At 45.5% G+C, this 19,448-nt stretch overlaps 1 protein-coding gene across 7 annotated transcripts; it reads left to right on the forward strand.

Annotated features, from left to right (window-relative positions):
- The first annotated feature begins 5,857 nt into the window (after nt 1-5,857).
- On the forward strand, nt 5,858-17,907 carry PPP1R3B (protein phosphatase 1 regulatory subunit 3B). 7 transcript variants are annotated; one of them, XM_060001252.1, is made up of 4 exons: nt 5,985-6,949; nt 7,660-7,829; nt 10,850-10,933; nt 12,570-17,907. In XM_060001252.1, exons 2-4 carry the CDS (start codon nt 7,765-7,767, stop codon nt 13,447-13,449), a joined length of 1,029 nt encoding a protein of 342 aa, XP_059857235.1. In that variant the 5' UTR covers nt 5,985-6,949; nt 7,660-7,764; the 3' UTR covers nt 13,450-17,907. The 7 variants fall into 7 exon arrangements, 6 of the variants coding, with proteins under 6 accessions (XP_059857233.1, XP_059857234.1, XP_059857237.1 ...); XM_060001250.1 differs by lacking the exons at nt 7,660-7,829; nt 10,850-10,933 and having other exon boundaries at nt 5,858-6,098; nt 6,821-6,949; XM_060001251.1 differs by lacking the exon at nt 7,660-7,829 and having other exon boundaries at nt 5,858-6,098.
- Nucleotides 17,908-19,448: the final 1,541 nt, after the last annotated feature.

Here is a 19,448-nt window from a genome sequence, read left to right on the forward strand (position 1 = left end):
CTTTCATTGCACTTGGGTTTTGTGCAACGAGTCATCCTGGTTACACAGAAAGTGTTCTGGGAAATCTTCCGAGTAACCCTGCCAGGCAGGCATTAGTATTCCCATTTTACAGATGGGAAAACAGAAGCACGAAGTTGGGTAGTAATTTTTCCAAGGTCCACGGCTCATTGTGGCAGAGTTAGTATTCAAATCCAGGACCGCCAGATGACCGAGCTCTTAACCAACTACATTTTACTGTGTCTAGGGCATGAGAGTTATATGAGTTTTTATATTTTTATGTGTCTTCCTAGGAATCTTTATAGGAAGTTAAACCAGAAACCTTCTCTTATATTTTGTAATATGTTCCTTCTTCTCATCACCTATGACTTTGGATTGTTCCTGAAAGTTGATGGATAATGCTGCTTTGTAAGAAAGAGAAATGCTTCTTGACTAATCTTAGGAGAGATAAATTTCTAGATTTTTACAAATTAAAAAGTAATACCAAAAAAGAAAGAAAGAAGGAAGGAAAAAGACCCAGGGTCAAAATCAGGGAAGAAAGCTTAAGTTATTACACCTTTTGGATTAATAAGAAAAATAGGAGACAACAGACCCTACTTATCAGGGGCTCTGCATTTGAAGACGACCAAAGTATTAACAGAAGAAAATAGGAATCATGCCAGATATCTTTGCTAAGGTTTACTATATGGTCATATCAATTTCCAAGGCTTAGATGTCAAAGTTTGGCTTTGTATATTTTATGGTCCTGGCTGCTTGCCAAGTAAGACATACAAATAGTTATCAGGTTGTTGTTTTTGGTGAACTGTAATTTTATAACAAGCTTGAGTAGCCTTTACAACAAATGCACTATTGTCCCCTGCATTTTATGCAGGGGACAATATGCAGTAGGTGAACTAACAACGTTAGACGATGGCTCTCCCACTGCTCCCTGAGATTTGTGCCTCCTTGGGAACGCACGCAAGGCAGAGGGCAGAGACAGAATATTCTCAACATGTGGTGACTTCCTAGCTTTAACTGCCCCGACAGCCTGTGGCTCTGTGTGGAGAGATCGTTACCATGAGTTTCGAGAAGGAAGAATGCAGTCTTTAAGTTGTAATTCTCTAGAGGATATCAAATGATCAGAAGGAAAACCATGAAGTCAGTTCAGCTTCTGACTCTAAATTTCAAACAAAAAGAGGAGTGATAGGAATGTAAAGTTGTGGGAAAACATAGTGTGTACATTTAGAAATTATTGCACCTAAATAGTCTTTTTTCCTCATCCCTCTAGTGAGTCACTGTTTTCTCTATACAAATTATATCATTGCCTGTTTCTAAGAGGACAATCCAGGCAGTTTTGTCAAGATCAGGATGGAACCAGCCAAAATGCAATTATCTACACAAAAGCCCCAAGTGCTTGCAGTATCTGAGGCGGAGGCGTGCAGCCGAACAGGCCGAAGATCCAAGGCACACAAGGCCAAGCGGCCTGTCGTAACTCTCGAAGCAGCTTGACATGTCATTCTCACAAAAGCGCATGCCACTTGTCATGACATTCCGGATGGTACAGGTTGCATCACATGTATATAGTTATATGTTCAACTATAATTTATGATCACACCAGTCACAAACGGGGGATGAATCAGCAAAGAATATAAATACATACTGGGTTCTGCCTAATTCCTTTTAAGCCTGTGGCAAAGTGGTACCCCATGTTCTCAGCCTCTGCCTTTCTCTCTGACCAGCCACCACTTAATATCATTTAAGTTAATAATATGGGTTATGAAGTCCCCATTCATAACACAAATTGGCTGTGTATTTTGAGACTCAAAGCTACAAGTGTGTAGCTATTTTCACCCAGGCACAGAGTCTATGATTCACTAGTGAAAATTCTCATATGGCTTTTTTGTAAGATGAGGTATAATTTGTCCAAAGTCCACAAACCAAGACCTAATTAGGATTACTTGACTCTTAAACTGCTCCAGTAGTGAATAAAAAGTTAATACTGATCTTCCTAAAAATGATCTGACAATACAAATCAAGAGTCTGAAGAACGTCTGTACCCTGTCGGAAACAGACTTATAAGAAATAATCAGGGCTGTGGACAAAGATTTAAATATGAAGATTCTTATCAAAGTTTATTTACAATAGAGAAAATTTGGAAAAAAATCTAAGTATCCCACAATAAGAAAATAAATTATAGTCTCTTTATATGAAGGAATATTATGCAGTCATTAAAAAGCATGTCAGAAAAATTATAATAATACTAATACACTCAAAATTAGCAGTCATGATTAAAAAGTTAAGATATTAAATTTTATATATATCAATACTATGATCCTATACTATACTATCATGCACAGAATAAATACTGAAAGAAAAGACAGTGAGTTACATTGGTAGTTATGGCTGGGTGGTACTGATTCTGTTTTCACCTCTATATTTTTCTGTATTTTCCACAAAATACAGTGTCTACAGTGATCTTGTATTCGTTTTATATTCATAAGAATAATACACAATACAAATTAAAGATATATCTGGATCATACAAAGCACTGCACAAGATATAAAGCTAGGGAATAAAAGCTGCTCTGTATATGTAACTTTTAAAGGAGTGGTCCCTACATCAGCATCATATAGAAACTCAGAAGCCCTCAACCGTGTAAATCACTGATGGGCTCTAGGAGCTTTGACATGTAAATTACTCAAGCTCTTCTCCCCACGCTAAGGACACATTCTCCGTAGACAGAGGCTTACAGAATCCCTTGGCTCGTATTCCTCTGCCTGTCCCATAAAACATGACCTAGCAAGTCCCTTTCAGTCAAGTCTGAAAGAGGAGCAGAGGGCCCCAGGTAACATGATGCACCCAGAGCACGTCTGCAGCTCTGACAGGTGCAAACAACTCCACTCGTCTAAATATAAATGGATTTAAGCAGTTTGGAAACAGTCTTCCCCACTTTCTATTCTGATCTAGCAAAAGAATGTTCTCTTCTTTAGTTCTGACTCGATGCTGGTTATTTTTATTTAGATTCACTTTGCAATCACTTTCATTCAAAGAGAAGCAATGTTAGAATTTGAAGAAGAAAAAAAGAAAGAAAAAGATTTCTCTTCCAGAATCTTGCATGATTTGAGCTGTTTTTGAAATGTTTTCAGTTGAGGAGCAGATAAGGCATTAACAATATATTTTCAAACTTTCTGGATGAGCAAAAAAGCTGCTGTTTACACATGCAGAAGGAAGCAGCGTCCAATATTTAAGCCAGAAAGAGGATCTAATTTTTAATCAATGGCGTGGAAATTCTTTGGGGGAACGTATAGAACTCTGTGCCATTTCCAATTCCTGCCATGCTCTCTTCCCATTACCCCTAAACTCTAACTCCCCCTTCAGGATCCTGCTCAACGGTCACTTCTCAAAGGTCAGCCTTCTCAGACTTTCCCCTCCCCTGCCCCACTGCCAGACATGCACAGTCTTCCTCTTAGCTCCCCTAAGAAAGATTTGCCTTTCACACATTCATCCCACATCATTATATATTAGCTTAAGAGCTTCTCGAGAGTAAGATAATATTTCACTCATTTTTCCATTTCCAGCACCCAGGTTTACGGTAGTTAATAGTGTGCTGTTGAATGAATGAACAAATGTGTAAGAGAGAACTGAAAAAGTCACAGATGAGCCCAAGTGCAAGAAGAAGACAGTGCTACTAACAGCCATGAAAAACAACAGCTTATGGTAAAAAGATCATTAGCTATGCTTAGCCACTGTTAGGCTTCCTGGTTTTTGCGGGGAGGAGGGTTGGCTTATTAAATGAAATTAAGGCTACAATTCAAAGCCAGATATTAGAAAAGGAACTTGGTATGCATTGACTAACAGGTTGAAATTTTCCATTTTCAGTTTCCCTCTTTGTGGCTATAACATGAAAGGGTGAAGCAAGACTGTGTCTAAGGGCCAGTCCAGCTCTCAGGTTCTGAAACTCGGGACTGCTGTGAATTCTACTGGAACAGTTCTCCAGAGCTTGCATCCCAGCTCTATCCTGATAGCAAAGACTGCGCTCTTTGTAAACTCATAGACGCTACACTCCTACCTACCAAGACCGGGGTGTGCCACAACTAAGTTTAGCCCCACTCTCCCGGACTGAAATAGTCACCTAAACCACAGGGATGATTTCCTAGATCTATGTAAGGAAGATGCTTCCAAAACCTAACACTATAAAATTGTATTTACTTGTCCCAACTCCTTCCCAGTTTGGTTCAGATCGCCCTTTGCCTGCATACATTTTGCAATACCTGTTGGCTTTTTATCTCTGCCCACTCCTCCAGCATGCTCCCTCCACTTGAGAAACGTAGCCAGCACTTGGCATCATAAATCTTCAACCTACTCATCAGCTAATAAAAGGGGGTTTAGAGTTGGCAAAGGGAATATTGCACAGAAACTTTATTTGCCAATCGCCTACCAATAGCTAATTTCACAGGTGGTCCTTTATCAGATTTGTCCATTGAAAGAGAAGGAAGAGGACTAATGATCACCCTTCAGACAGGAAGACTGAGTCTGGGGAAGTTCTCTATGGAGCTGAAGGCTTCAACTGGATTATTGTAGTGGACTAGCGTTTTTGTCTTACATTCCTAGTAAAATTAGAAGCTGCTTTAAAATCTCTTACAGCAGAAATTCCCATATGCCATAGTCAATGTAATGAATTTTCAGAAAGCTAAACATATGCAATGTGAAGGACTAGCCTCTACTCTTGAGATTATGCCCTTCCTGCATTTTATTGTTTTTTTTTTTCCTGCATTTTATTGTTATTGCTGTTAAAGAGTACTTCTTTTAAAAATAAAAGATGGTAACAGAAGATGGTAGGATTTGTTTGTTTTAGTGTCTTTACTTGGCACCTTAGAAAGCTGGCAATCCTATATTAATTTCCAAAATACATTAAAACTGGAAAACTGGGATTCTCATCCCTAAAGTGGCTAGCGCAGAGCTGATCACCAAGGAGATGATATATATGACTATATACATGCATATTTAAATTGATCTCATATGGGAGGAGGGGCTTCTAAGCTCTCTTCTAAGCTCCTCATTCTCTACAGATCTCAAGGCATAGCACAGAGATCACCGAGGCCCCGTGGTACAGGCTGAATCTGTTCATGCAGATTCAATTCAGGTAGTTTCCTCGAAAATATACCTACCTGAGAAACCCTCAACTATATATGCGGTATTCTGTGAGATGGGTATTGGTTCTTTGCCCCAATAACAACTTCATAAAAAGGATTTTACTGTATTCCTTTCACAGTAACACCTGGACCGTGATGGGCACAAAGCAAGCGTTCAGTAATTACTTACTTTCGACACTATCGCTGGAGCTGGGGATACTGATCCCGAAAAGGCTCCACCCAAAACGGAGGGGAACGCATTTGGCATTCTCTTGGGGCTCCTCTGGGCTCCACGTGTGATGGGGGAAGTAACTGTCATCTGCGAACCCCCGGTAGCTGAAGTGTAAGACAAAGGCGGGGCGGGCGGGACGGCGGAATACAACTGCAACCAGGTCCGCGGGTGTAGAATGACTTTGCCCGGCTAGGACTTTGCCTAGGGAGAGGGAACTCTGCCAGCCGCCGGCGTCCAGCCCTCTTGCTGTAACGGGATGCTAGGCTGTAGGAAAGTGCCTCTGCCCCCTGGCGCCGGTCCTCGGGCTTCTGATGAAATTATGACCCACCGCCCTCTTCGCAGGCCCTGGACGCCAGCCCTATCATTCCGGGCGCGCAGCCGATCACGTGGCGCGGCGGTGCTCTGGGGGACCGCGGCTCCACGGCCATTGGTCGACGGCGCGCGTCCCGGGCGCGCCCATTGGCTATGGGGGGCGTTCACGTGAAAGGGGGTCTAGGATAACATCCCGAGTGGGGAGAAGTGGTCGCAAAGTTAAAGGGAGCCGTGCGGCGGCTGGGAGACCGAGTCCCGTGTGAGGGGCCGCAGGGAGGAGGCGGGCGGGCAGCTCTCGCGCACGGACGGATGCGGCTGCCCGCGAAGGGTGCCGACCTGAGCCCCGGCCCCCGCTCCTGCTGTCGCCGCCGCTGCCCCTGCCACCCCGGCGCGGATGCTGCCGCGGGCTGGCGCCTCCGCACCTCGGGGCTTATGAGCTGTACCAGGTACGTCCCTCCCAAGCCCGCAAGGCCGGCTGCCCGGCCGCGGAGACGGCGGCGAGGGCGCGTAGCGGGGGCCGTCTTTGGTCGTGCCACCTACACTTTCTCCGTCCAACTTGCAGTTACACTCGGGGAGTGGTACACTTTAGAAGGGCTCAAGGAGGCTGTTGCTTCCACGTGGGGAGGGCAATCCAGGGACCAGAGGTGGGATGGAGCCTGGCCGGACCCACGTGATGCACCGAGGTGGGGGTCCCGGCCGCGACGGGCGGCCCGGGGGCTGGGGGCTGGGACTTCAGATACTCTTAATCCCTATTGTGACGAGTTCGAACCTGACACAAGGCTTTTCCACCTGGGACCCGACACTTCTAGAGCGTGTCCCCGGAGTTGAGCGATGGGGTCTCAGCACAGGGGAAAGTCGCTTCGTCTCTCCCCCGGCCTCGATTTCCCGGTACAACGTAGGGAAACACACTTGGTGATCTCTCGGGCCGCCGAGGGCGACGGGACACAGGACGCTGCGGCGGCCGGGGCCTCCCGGAGCAGAGCCACCTCCGGTTCCCGGTCCCCAGACGGGCTGTCCCGGGCCAGCGGGGGCGACGTGGCCGCGCGGGGACGCTCTCGTGGCGCCGCTCCGCCTCGGGTGGCCCTGCTGCCCCGCCCTGGTGTGATAACTAGGGCTCCTCCTCCTCGTCGTCTTCCTCCCCCTGCCGGTCACAACTCCGGGAACCCAGCCCAAGGCCTGCCTCCCGGACACACCGAGGCTCACGTAGTCTGGTGGCGGCAGCCTCCCCTGCCACCTCCCTCCGGGCATTCCGATGCAGCGAGCCAGCTGGAAAGGGGGCTTCCCCGCGGCCCAACAGGTGGGTTCCGGACAGGCGAAGGACCTCGGGGAGGGGTTGGGGGCGGGGTGCAGCCCGGGCCTGGCGGGACCAGGACACAGAGGGCAGGACACTCTGGCCTGTGTCCTGTTCGTGCCACCCTTTTGAATCCAGAGAAAGGGGTGTGGAAGGGACTCAGTGCAAAAGAGGGGTTAGGGGGCCCAGAACATACTAGAAGATTTGGGCTCTGTCCTGATATTGTTTCCCGCAGAGGAGGAGAAAGTTGAGGACAGACTTGAGGACTTGGAGAGTTGCTAGAAGATGTTGGAGCCTGTGGTCTGCGTGGTCAGGCCTCCTTGGGAGACCCAGGGTCCAGGAGAAGAGAGTGTTAGGGCTTTGGGGGCTGGGGTGCAGAGAAGAGGAAATAGTTCACTTGGCAGGGTTATCCAGGAGCCAAGACTAAAGTGAAGACAGCTGGAGGACTGACTACAAAAGTGAAGTTGAGGTATTTAGGGAAAAGTTAGGGAGAAGAGAACCATCAGGCAGTATTAGCAACCTGGAATGTCAGAGCTGGAAGGGATCTCAGAGGAGAAAGCTCAAGCCCAGAGAGGTTGAGTGACTTGCCCCAAGTGGCACAGCCATGTGCAGGTATTCCTAGGCCAGTGCACTGTGTTTCACATTGAACATTTTTAGATGGCAGACACTGCCATTTTAACTTATCTCTTTCCTATAATATGCCACCTCATCCACAGATATTTATCTCAAAGATGCTTTGGATGATGGTGACAGAATAGAGGAGTCCAAGTGGCTTCTAGGGCTGTGAATAAGGGCCCCATGGTCTGAATACCAAGGGAAAGATGCCAATTTTACTCATACTGTGGCAGCCAAGCCTTTTGGGAGGGAATAAAGAAATGCCGAAGGGGTAAGTGGCCGCGTCTTTTAAAAAATTATACCTGGTAACCTGGTTGCGAATGCTTACTTAATGCTGTTTCAGTGTTCCTGTTGGGTTCTTGGTGCGTCTGATTTTTCTGTCTTTTCTTATCAGAGTACAAGAGAATGGAGGAGGCAATGTGTTGGCCTCAATACAAAAGAAAGATTTGCTTCCTATAAAAGGCACAGCCAGAGAGTCAGTAGCTCAGCCGCCTGAAACTGTGAAGGTCGTGGGGTTATTTTCTGTACAAGTCGATAGTTTTTAGAGAAGAATCACCACAATATCTAACCCTGGCTGAGAGGGTCTGTTGTTTGTCACTAGAGGAACACGGAAAGCAGTTATGCAAAACTATCCATGTTCTGTCTTTGCATGGCGTGTTAGGGTTTGCCCTCTTTTGACCAGAAACACTGAAATCTACCCTTGGTGCATGTCCGGTCTCTCATGGGGCAAAATTGATCTCCTAGGCATCTATTTAGAAGCAAAGGTTTTGAGAATCCGTTCTGGTCTGAGTAACAGCTACTCACATTCTCGTGACCCTGTCCTGCAACAAACTGGTATCCAGGTCCCATGTCATGCTGTGCTGGTTCAACTGTGTGTCCACATCTCATTCTGGTTTTTCTCCAGACCAACCTTGGTGACTCACATCCCCTGGCATGGGCATGAGAAAGACAGAGCGGCCTAAGAGTCTGTCATAAGAGGGGCCCTGAGGTACAGCCTTATGCGTCCTGTGTTGGAACTGATAATTTTCATGCCATTTGAGGACAAAACACTTGTCCAGGTGCCTTCCTTTCAGGGATTTAGGAAACTATTACCTTGCATGTCTCCGTGGCTACGAGTACGTCTGGGTGTTGGTCATCCCTGTCACGGTCCATGTGGGAATTTCTGAGCAGATGATCAGGAAGGCTTACACCAAACCAGCACTTTGGTGCACCAGTTCTTGGAGACCGATCTGGTTAATAAAAGCTGGAATCTACCTGTGAGGATAGGCAAGGGAGCCAAGAGTCAGATTGCACCCTCTACTGAAGCCACCGGGGTTAGTGCTGGTGACACCAAAAAAGTGAAGGGATTCTGGGGAGGGGTGCTTGTGCAATGGGCCTGGAGCAGGAGCCTGGGAAGAATGCCTGGGCCGCCAGGTGGTTCACCTTCCTTTTGCCCTCCATGGAGAATGCTGCAAAACCAATTCGGTTCCAGAAAGTGCCAGTGGAATTGTTTAATTACCTCTGGCTCCGACTCCAGCTTCACCTCCTCACCCCCAGTTCTTAAAGCTTGGTGATAAAAGGGATCTCAGGGGCATGTTTATACTGCTGGGTCCAAACACTGAAACTTTACCAAGGCCTTCAACTAAGCCTTTCTAACCTGCAGGATTAGACCTTGAGAGTGACTGCAGTCCACTGCAAGTATGCAGATTCTTTGCTTGATCTCCTTGTTTTAGAATTGTTTCCACAATAGCTTGAGAGTTTCCCAGTCATTTTCTAATGAGCTGTTTTAAGGTGGTTCTGGAAAGCATGCCTGAGGATGGTTTGCAGGCCTGCGGGACACTCATATAGAGAGCTTGCAGTTGACCTTGTGCTGACTCAGGCAGGGAGGAAGCGGCTACAACAGAGGAGGAACCCCTCCTTCCTCCTCAGTTCACACCCAGGTTGTCAGGGGTGGGCAGAGTCGGGGGGGGGGGGTGCTGGGATGCAAGACTTTGCCTGCTGTTTGGTTATTTTTAATTAACATTTAATTTAAAAAGCAAAAACTACCTGTATTAAAAGTAGAACTGAACATGTGATTCCAGTGCATTCTAACAAAGTTTTGCAATGAACAGGGGAAAAGAAAAATTCAAGTACTTTGTAAGTATAGGGTTTTTGTTTTGTTTTTTTATGTTGAACCCTCTGCCTTTTTTTAAAAAAGCTGTCTTGCCCAATTCAGTCAGAACTTTCCTTTCCAGAACAATTGAATGGGTATAAGAAAAGATAATAGGGACTTCCTTCGTGGCACAGTGGTTAAGAATCCACCTGCCAACGCAGGGGACACGGGTTTGAGCGCTGGTCCGGGAAGATCCCACATGCCGCGGAGCAACTGGGCCCGTGCACCACAACTACTGAGCCTGCGCTCTAGAGCCCGTGAACCACAACTACTGAGCCCATGTGCCACAACTACTGAAGCACATGCGCCTATAGCCCATGCTCTGCAACAAGAGAAGCCACCGAAATGAGAAGCCCACGCACCACAACGAAGAGTAGCCCCCGCTCGGGGCAACTAGAGAAAGCCCGCGCGCAGCAACGAAGACCCAACGCAGCCAAAAATAAATAAATAAAAGAATAGACAAATTTAAAAAATGAAAGAAAAGATAATAGCCAATTTGCTCCTAAAATTTTTACTTGTTTAACTTTGTTAGAGGAGAAACTATAAGGCTATTTAAGGATATTTAAAGGATAAGATGTTTAAAGGATATTTAAATATCCTTATTTAAAGGATAAGATATCCTTTAATGCATGTTTAGATAACTACATTATGGCTATAAATTAAGATAAGAACATTTAGAAAGGTTGGGTCTTTTCAGACTAATACAGGTATTTGTATTATTATTGTTTTGTCTCTGAATGTTTGTGTTTCCCCACTTGGTCACCACTAAGTGATTCCTGCATCCTGGGGAAGTGCTGGGTTTTTTGGTGGTGGTTTTTGAAAATGGGATCAAGCCCAATACGTCTTCATCCTTTCTCATTTTTAAAATATATTTGATTAAACGAAATCAGAAGTTGAAAATGAGATATTATTTATTGGACTGATACTATTTGTTGGACCAGTGGTCCCCACTCTTGTCAGATGATGAGCGGCATTTTGCCTGTCCTTCTCCTGAACTACCGCCATCATCCCACAGCACCTCCCGGGGCGGGGGTGGGGGGGTAGGGATCGGGAGGCCTGAGAGCTGGTACCCCAGCACACCACCACACACCGACACCTCTGCCGTAGTGAGGGGAGATGTGTTTCGCAACTAATCCAGATCTGTGTTCTGTGATTCTCAGGCTAGAGAATTTAATCCTGATTTCATCGCCGACTTCTTCAATTAGCCCATTGGAACTGTCAAATCAGAATATCAATTTGCCATGGTAATTAGAATAAAAATGGCTTGGCTTTAGGGAGGCAATAGCGTTGGGTGGGTTTTTGGCCCAAGAATCTTAAGATACTTGAGGTGTTTTATTAGATTCATTTTGTTTTCTTGATAAGAGAAGGTTTATTATTTTAGAAAATATTAGAGAGTACAAAGCAGGAAAACAGAAATTTCCTGAAATCCCATCACGTGGAAAATTCTGACAGTTTTAATTATATCACTAGTCTTTTTTCTGTGCATATACGTAGTATTTTTCCCTACAAGTCTAGTCTCTATGTACAATTTATCTTCTCCATTTTCTACATTAATCATATATTATAAATTTTTATGCCATTTAAATCTTTATCCACATAATGGTTTTAATGATGATATTAAATTGTATCACATGGATGTGGTGCACTTGATTTAACTGGATACCTGTTATTGGTCATTTAGTTTACTTTCTCACCCCTTTTCCCTCCATAATGTTGCACTGAACATTTTAGTACGTTAACCTTCGCGCATTTTTAATTATTTCCAAGATTAATACCTGTATGTGGTATTAGAACCGAAAATGATGATTTAGAAAGGTTGTGCCCATTAAGACTAATACAGATATTTGTATCATCTTTTAAAATTCTTTCCTAACTCACTAGGTAAAAACAGGCATTGTCTTCTAATCTGAATTTCTTAAGTTACTTGTAATGCTGGACACTTTGCATATTTATGAGCCACTTTTAAATTTCTTTCATGAATTGTCTATTCATGCTCCTTGCTCATTTTTCTACATGGAATATTTGACTTTGTTATTGTTTTATAAGAACTCTTTATAAAAGTATTAAAACTTCGCTGCCGTGCTTTTTGGAAAATGTTTTCCCAGTCTTCGGTTTTTTGGTTTTACTTATTTTTTTTCACTTACAGAAAAACAATTGTTTTTATGAAGTCAGATTTAATTTAATCTTTAGCATGATTCTCTTTGCTTTTTATTCTTATAGAGGCTACTTTCACTGTAGAAAAACATAATTCTTCACTGATACGAAAGATTTAAAAACACTAAATTGCTGGCACTTTTTAAAAGTAAGATATACTAGAATATAAAAATCTGTACACTGAATGAAAGCAAGTGTGGGTCGGTCTTCACTCCTGATTCCCAGTCTCTGGCACCATGCCTGGCACATAGCAAACACCAATCAGTATTTGTGGGAGGAATTAATTTCTTTTTATCGGAGCAAAGCAGTATTTACCAAACTGCATTCAGCAAGGTGCTCCACCAAAAAAAAAAAAAGACTTTCCTTGTTTGGGATAAGTTTAGGAAATCCGGCAAACAGCACGCTGTTTTCATTATTCTCCATGGCCCATCAGTATACTGACGGCCCCAACAAGCCCTGACAGGGAAACCCATGAACTAGTTTTAAAACCAGTGGTTCCGTACTTCTGTGTTTGTTTTAACCTTGGGCCTCTTCCCCCCGCCCCCCCACTTTACACTCTTAATCTCCCCTGATACCAAGGTCACACTGGACCACACTTGAGGTAATATTGAGCTGTAGCCACGTGGGCAAAGATGAAGGCAAACGTAGTTCGCTGGTCCCTGTCGGAGGGATGAGCCTGAACATCTGTCTGACCTCCTTGCTGTTTCTTTCCTTCCCCTTGGCCAGGGTTCTAGCCTGCTCTAGCCCCGTGATGGCTGTGGACATTGAGTGCAGGTACAGCTGCATGGCCCCCTCCTTGCGCAGAGAGCGGTTTGCCTTCCAGATCTCCCCGAAGTCAAGCAAACCCCTGAGGCCTTGTATTCAGCTGAGCGGCAAGAATGAAGCCAGCGGGACGGTGGCCTCGACCGTCCAGGAGAAAAAGGTGAAGAAGCGGGTGTCCTTTGCAGACAACCAAGGGCTGGCCCTGACAATGGTCAAAGTGTTCTCCGAGTTTGATGACCCGTTAGATATTCCACTGAACATCACCGAGCTCCTGGACAGCATTGTGAGTCTGACAACAGCGGAGAGCGAGAGCTTTGTGCTGGATTTCTCGCAGCCCTCTGCAGACTACCTGGACTTCAGAAATCGGCTTCGGACCGACCACGTCTGCCTGGAGAACTGCGTCTTGAAGGACAGAGCCATTGCAGGCACGGTGAAGGTGCAGAACCTCGCATTTGAGAAGATGGTGAAAGTCAGAATGACATTCGACACCTGGAAAAGCTTCACAGACTTTCCCTGTTGGTACGTGAAGGACACGTACGCAGGTTCAGACAAGGACACATTCTCCTTTGAAATCAGCTTGCCTGAAAAAATTCAGTCTTATGAGAGGATGGAGTTTGCCGTGTGCTATGAGTGCAATGGACAGACGTACTGGGACAGCAATAAAGGCAAAAACTATAGGATCATCCGGGCAGAGTTGAAATCCACCCAGGGAACAGCCCAGCCACCAAATGGACCAGATTTTGGAATAGCTTTTGACCAGTTTGGAAGCCCTCGGTGTTCCTATGGTCTGTTTCCGGAGTGGCCTAGTTATTTAGGATACGAGAAGCTTGGGCCCTACTATTAGTGACGGCCTGGGATGGAGCCGGGCTGAGTGGGTGCAGAGGAGCCGAGCTGCATCACCCCAGGATGGAGATGGAAGCCCAGAGAAAAGCTGAACTGCCATCAGGCACAGTTTTCGAAAAGAAAGGATCCTAGTCACTTTTTTTCTTCGAGCAGGCAAGCCAGCCAGGCTTAGATCACAGAACTGGGTTCACACTCAGAGGAGATGGGGGTGTGGTCTGTTTGGCACCCGCGTGGTGGCAATGAGGGTCCGAGCAGGATGGTGCTGGAAACAGTCTGGACAGGACCCAGGCCTGCAGGGAGCGCTGGCCAGGCCGGAGGATGGTGGCTCAGTGACGAGGAGCCCCTCTCCCCTCGGGTGTGGGAAGTCAGTCCCCCCGGCCCCCTCTTCCTGTGGTCTTCCCCGCCCACCCAGGGCCTCCCCGCCTGTTGCAGCTGCCCCGTGTCTACGTGGGCTTCACACTTTATCTCTGTGTGTTTGATTTTCTTCCACAGTTCATCTGCAGTTCAGGAAAAGATAATAAAGGCAGATCAGCTCATGACGGAGACAGGCATTTCCTTTTTCTGACCCCACTTAGATATCCCAGCAGAGGACGACACACCAGCTATGAAAAGTCAACCGGCTGCTGTGCGGTGTCACCACCCATGGCAGGCTGGTGCCAGGCAGGACAGTCAGGAGGGGGACACTTTTAGCTCCACCTCTTGGCGCTGGGGGGAACTTTCTAAGCACTCTTACCCTGAGTCACCCGAGGGCTCAATTACAAGACTTGCTGTAACTTGCCAAGCTGGTTTGCCCGTGTCTCTTTCTTCACGAAAGGATTTTAGGATCTCTTTTCCTGGAGAGTCATCTTTTATGCTGTGCTCAGGACGTTTGGATTTGCAGATTAAATGTATCCTCGGCACCTTCAGGAAGTGCTTGGTTGTATCTTGACTGTGATTTACAACCTCCACGTTGTAAACAGCACCTTACAAGCCCCCACGGACTTTGACTTGGTTGTTCTTACCTATGGTGTGTGGGTACGTAAAGGGATAGGGGAGAAGAACCTCACCGAGTTCTCAGATGTCGTTTTCGCTGTTTGCCAACTCTGAAATATCAGATATTATTTGTTCTTAACCACATTGGACTAAAGCATTAAAAGTCTGTTGGTTCATACTGTTGTGAGACTCCTGGGACTTTCCTTGTCAGATGGACCCCCAAACCCTGTGATTTTTCTTGGGCAAAATTGGTTGGTCCTTGGGGGTGTTTAAAAATATTTTTACATGTGTATTTGTAGAAGGTTGGGGTCTTTTTCTGTTCTGTTTTTGTTTTTGGAGCTTAGCTAAATGACTGCCTCATTTTTCTTTTGCCTGACCTTACTAAAGTGAGGTCTTCCTCAGGGAGGAAGGAAGAGGGATGCCCCACTGCCTGGATTTGGGGGCACAGCTCCTGGACTCTGCAAGCAAAGAGTCTTCTTTCACTTGCATTATCCAGATCAGTTGGAAGAGACCTCCCAGCTTCTGTGGCTTTGTAAATTAGCATCAAGCAGGTCTGGAGTGTCTTGGCTCCTAGAGTTTTGTGGTTGGGTTTTTCTTTCTTGAACTTTAAAAAGTTTTGACTTTTTAAATGCTCTCAAGTGGTGTTCCACGGAGTTCTTGTTCCTAAGACTGGCTGTGACTAGTCTGCAATCTACTGCTTTATTTTTTATGTCTCTCCTAGGTGGGCAGCACTGCGGGTTATATGATAATTTATGGGACAGTCACATTTTTTATTTTATGCTGACATTGGGCAGAACTGGGATTTATCTAAGCATGTCTTACATCAGGTACACAGACAGTACTCCCTGTGTTACAAATCAGGTGATCAGAACTATTATGTAACAGTGTAAATATACACCATGGGAAGCAAAACTGATCTTATATAGGTCATGAATTTATTTTGCTTTAGGAAGTCCCACCCTCCTCCTCCAGTTTATGAAGGGTACAAGGTGTACTGTCCTTTCCCTATTAACAGACCGAAGGTATCAAGATCGTTCCCTGTTCGTAAGAAAAATGCCTCAAGTGACTTCTGTATGGTTTTCAGTAATAAGGATCTTAAGGCATTTCCATGTCAGAATTTGAAATATGGTAATTCAGTGATAAGTATGTCTTTTAAAACACCACAAACGCTCCCCCACCCCTCTTTCCTCCCAGCTGACCCCTGCTTTCCTGCCAGGGGCACTGCTTGCAAGCCCCCTGCCGGTGCACCTGGGCTGCTCACCCCACCAGGCAAGTCCTCACCTGCTGGCAAAGACGCTTCTCTGACTAAAGCAAGTGCCCGCCCGAGGTCCCTGTCAGCACGGTCATGCAGTGAGGTTGCAGCACCTGAAAAATAGTCTCCTCTTTACCAATCAGTCTGTCTCCTTTTGGGGCGGTTCTGTCCCAGGAAATCAACAGATGGCCTCAGGACCTGCTCCTTCTATGGGCCTTCTCCTTGTTCATAGCTCACAGGCAGTAGACAGGTGACACATTGCAGAAAGTGACCGGTTTCTTTTTTTTTTCCTCACTTGCAAGGTTATAATGTCACCATTTTAATTAAGAAAAACATCTTTTTTTTTCTTCCAGTGGAAACAGCTTGAAACTCAATTGATAATTCTTAAAACTGGTACTAAACAAAGGTGGGGAAAAAAACCCAATCAGAACTGATAACAGCAGGTCAACAGCAGACAAAGAGCAGGAGAAAGGGAATTTTCCACGCAAAGGAGATTGTGCACGTGGATAATTCAAGGCCACAGTCATTTTCTACCCCCAAGTTTGTGTGTTGTATGCTTTCTTTCAACTGAATTACTTTAATATCGTTTGTGTCCATGATTCATTTACCTAGCCAAAAATAGGCTCACCCATGAGTTTTGCAGCTGTCCTTTTTTTTTTAACATCTTTATTGGAGTATAATTGCTTTACAATGATGTGTTAGTTTTTGCTGTATAACAAAGTGAATCAGCTATACATGTACATGCATCCCTGTATGTCCTCCCTGTTGTGTCTCCCTCCCACCCTCCCTATCCCACCCCTCTAGGTAGACACAAAGCACCGAGCTGATCTCCCTGTGCTATGCAGCTGCTTCCCACTATCTATTTTACATTTGGTAGTGTATATATGTCCATGCCACTCTCTCACTTCGTCCCAGCTTACCCTTCCCCCTCCCCCTGGAAAGTGACAGGTTTCTTAGTTGGAGATATGAATGCAGCCTGACCTGTAGGTTTGGCCCTCAGACAGCTCTTGGTTATGATGACACGTGGCCCCCTTCCCAACCTGCCCCCAAAGGACCAGCCTTCTGCCGCTGGTGCAGCTGTCCATGGGTGGGGAGGCAGCTCCATTTCTGTTTCATATTTATTCCCCGCTATGTCCTGGGGAGCATTTGCAAATTAGGTGCAATAAATAAGCTAGACTATCTAAAGACAGATTTTAAACAATAAGCTTTCAGTGTTTCTTGGAAGATGTGAAGCATTTGGGCGAGTTTGTTTGCTTTTTTTAAGTATTCTTGTTATAGGAGAGCTGGTGAGAAACAATGGAGTTATGTAGTTCTCCAGAAATCAAAACAATTTCAGAGTCAAGGTAGAGTTTATTTCTCTCTAAGATTTAATTTTAATGGTGGCAAAACATTACTCTCTCATTGTTTCTTAAAGATGTAAATCTTGAACTGCTAAAAGAATGTTTTGTGGTTTTGATCTTTGCATATAATTTGCTTTTTTTAAAAGAAGCGTTACTTGTAGTCACTGGGACATTAAATGGCTTGTATATATATGTTTATAAACCAAAAAAGTGTTTGCTTACTTTTCAGAAGTGTCGTTGGCTAGGTCTTCCCTCTCAATGGACAGTGAGTGAAAACCTCGGTGTCTTTCCTGTTTTCCACATGTTAAGTCCCTCGAATGGATGTGGTGTGCTGGAGAAAGCACATGGCTGTCGGCTCTGGGAGGTCCTGATGGCCTGTCTCTCCCGAAATGATCACTGACATTGGGGCTAAGTTACACACACAGTGGGATCTCCCAGGGTCATCAGAGACGACTTGCCAGCGTATCTTCGCTTCCTGAAGTGGGACACCTCTGGACGGGGAAGGACAGCTGTGCTGACGGGCAGCTTTTCCTTGTTATGGTTGTAAAGCGTTGCAGCCCAGGTTGTAAGGTTGTGAATGTTTTTACAGTCTTGTTTATCAGTTCCTCGAGTCGGCTGGACCCATGAAGACTCCCAGAATGCAGCTGTGATGGTGGTGGTTCACTCTTCCTTCTATGTTATGTGAATGTAGAAACGGAGACTCATCTTCATTTTCATGCCTAAAAGTGCCTTGTTGAGAAAGTTCCACAGGTTTTAAAAAAATACATATTTTTGTACACAAAGTTAAAGGGGAAATGCACTTTAAAATCACAAGAATGGATGCCTTTTGTGTGGTGTAAGAGAGTGGTTTGTTTGAATCTCAAATGCAAAAATGTAATAAAGGTTGAAAACAAAACTGAAAGTGTCCTGTTTTAAAACTTACTCTCTTCTTAGAGTCAGAGGCTGGGGAGGAACATTTTCAGTCTGTGTATTTCCACATCTGGAATGCCGGTTTCCAAAAGGGACAGGACACAATCAATGGCTAAGTAGAAAAGCTGTAAAGTTCAGAGGAAGGGGGGTAATTGCTTTCTAAGTTGTACAGCAGCCAAGGCTGGGTACACCTAAGAGAGTGATTGCCAGGGAAGTGGTACAGGGGGCCGTGTTGTTCTGAATCATTTTTAATGATCCAAGGGCAGGTCTCTTCCTACCCTGTCACTTGCTCTTGAAGCATATTTTTGACTTGGTGTATACGCAGCAGTGGGAAAACTGTAAGCAGCTATCATAGCTTTGCACTGCTTGATCAGACAAACTCTGCAAGCGGCAAAACCACGCAGCTCCTGGTGGGGCCCTGTCTCCACTGGGTACAGGACATTCACCCTAAATAAGATTTTAGAGATGTTTTACTTCCAAGTTCAGAAGATGGGATGCAGGGGAGGTAAACTGCTGCCAGGTGTTTCCTGCCAATCGGTCTTGGCCACGCCGGGAAAGGCAGTGGTGCTTCTGTCGTGGAACGTCAGAGCATTTAATCTTAGCACCCAGTCAGTAAGCGCCCAAAGTGAGCTACATGCATGACCGCCTTTCTCAAGCCTGGCAAACACTGCCCACGTTTTTGCCTCCACAGAAATGGGAAGGGGAAAAAAATAACACTGGTTTTATGAATGTCTACTTGTGATTCAATGTGGTTTTCATAATCATTACATAATTCTAACTTGTGAGACAGACATCCCAGAGATGTCTGGAGTAAAAAGGAATCAAAACAAAAAAACCACCAAACCACTTTTCTAGAGCAATGTCCCCAGAATAGCAAATATCCAAATAATTCAGTGGAACATTTATTGCTTGTGTGCAAGGCTGTTTCTAGGTGCTGTTTCTACCCAACCCTGTAAGAGACATGTTTCAGGTGAGTCCTCTGGGAGCCGTGTAAAGTGGTGGGTGGTGCTACCAGAGGTATCAGCAGTCAGAAAGCCTGGGTTCTGGCCTTGACCCTGCCGCCCCCTGTCAACTGCTCTGACGGGGCTCTGAGTGTTTTCAGCAGGAATAAGGTAACCAGGGGCTCTGGCGGTGGCCTGAGTACTTCTCAGAGTTGGCCAACGTGTTTGTTTTTAAAACGGTTCTAAATATAAACTTGGAAGAAGTACCACATACACTATTTGTATTCTTTGTAAGGATCACAGGCACGAAGAGCATTCCAGACAACAGCTTGGACTTCACAAAACCATCACTGTTCGCACTGTAAGCGCTGTCAGGGAGCTCTTTTTACGGGTGAAGAGTTGAAGGCCCTCAGTGTTTTCCCGAAAGTCACAGAGCCAGTCGGTGACAGCTGAGAGGACTGCGCACGAGGGTCTCTTTTTCTTTTTCCGAGAAGTGTCACCCCAAACTGGAGTCTCTCTCACAGAACTGAGACTAAAAGGGTGATTCTGAGAAGAAGTTCCTCAGGCTAGAAAGATGCGATCGCCA

Source organism: Delphinus delphis, chromosome 21 (genome assembly GCF_949987515.2).
Source record: "Delphinus delphis chromosome 21, mDelDel1.2, whole genome shotgun sequence".
NCBI classification, from domain to species: Eukaryota; Metazoa; Chordata; class Mammalia; order Artiodactyla; family Delphinidae; genus Delphinus; species Delphinus delphis.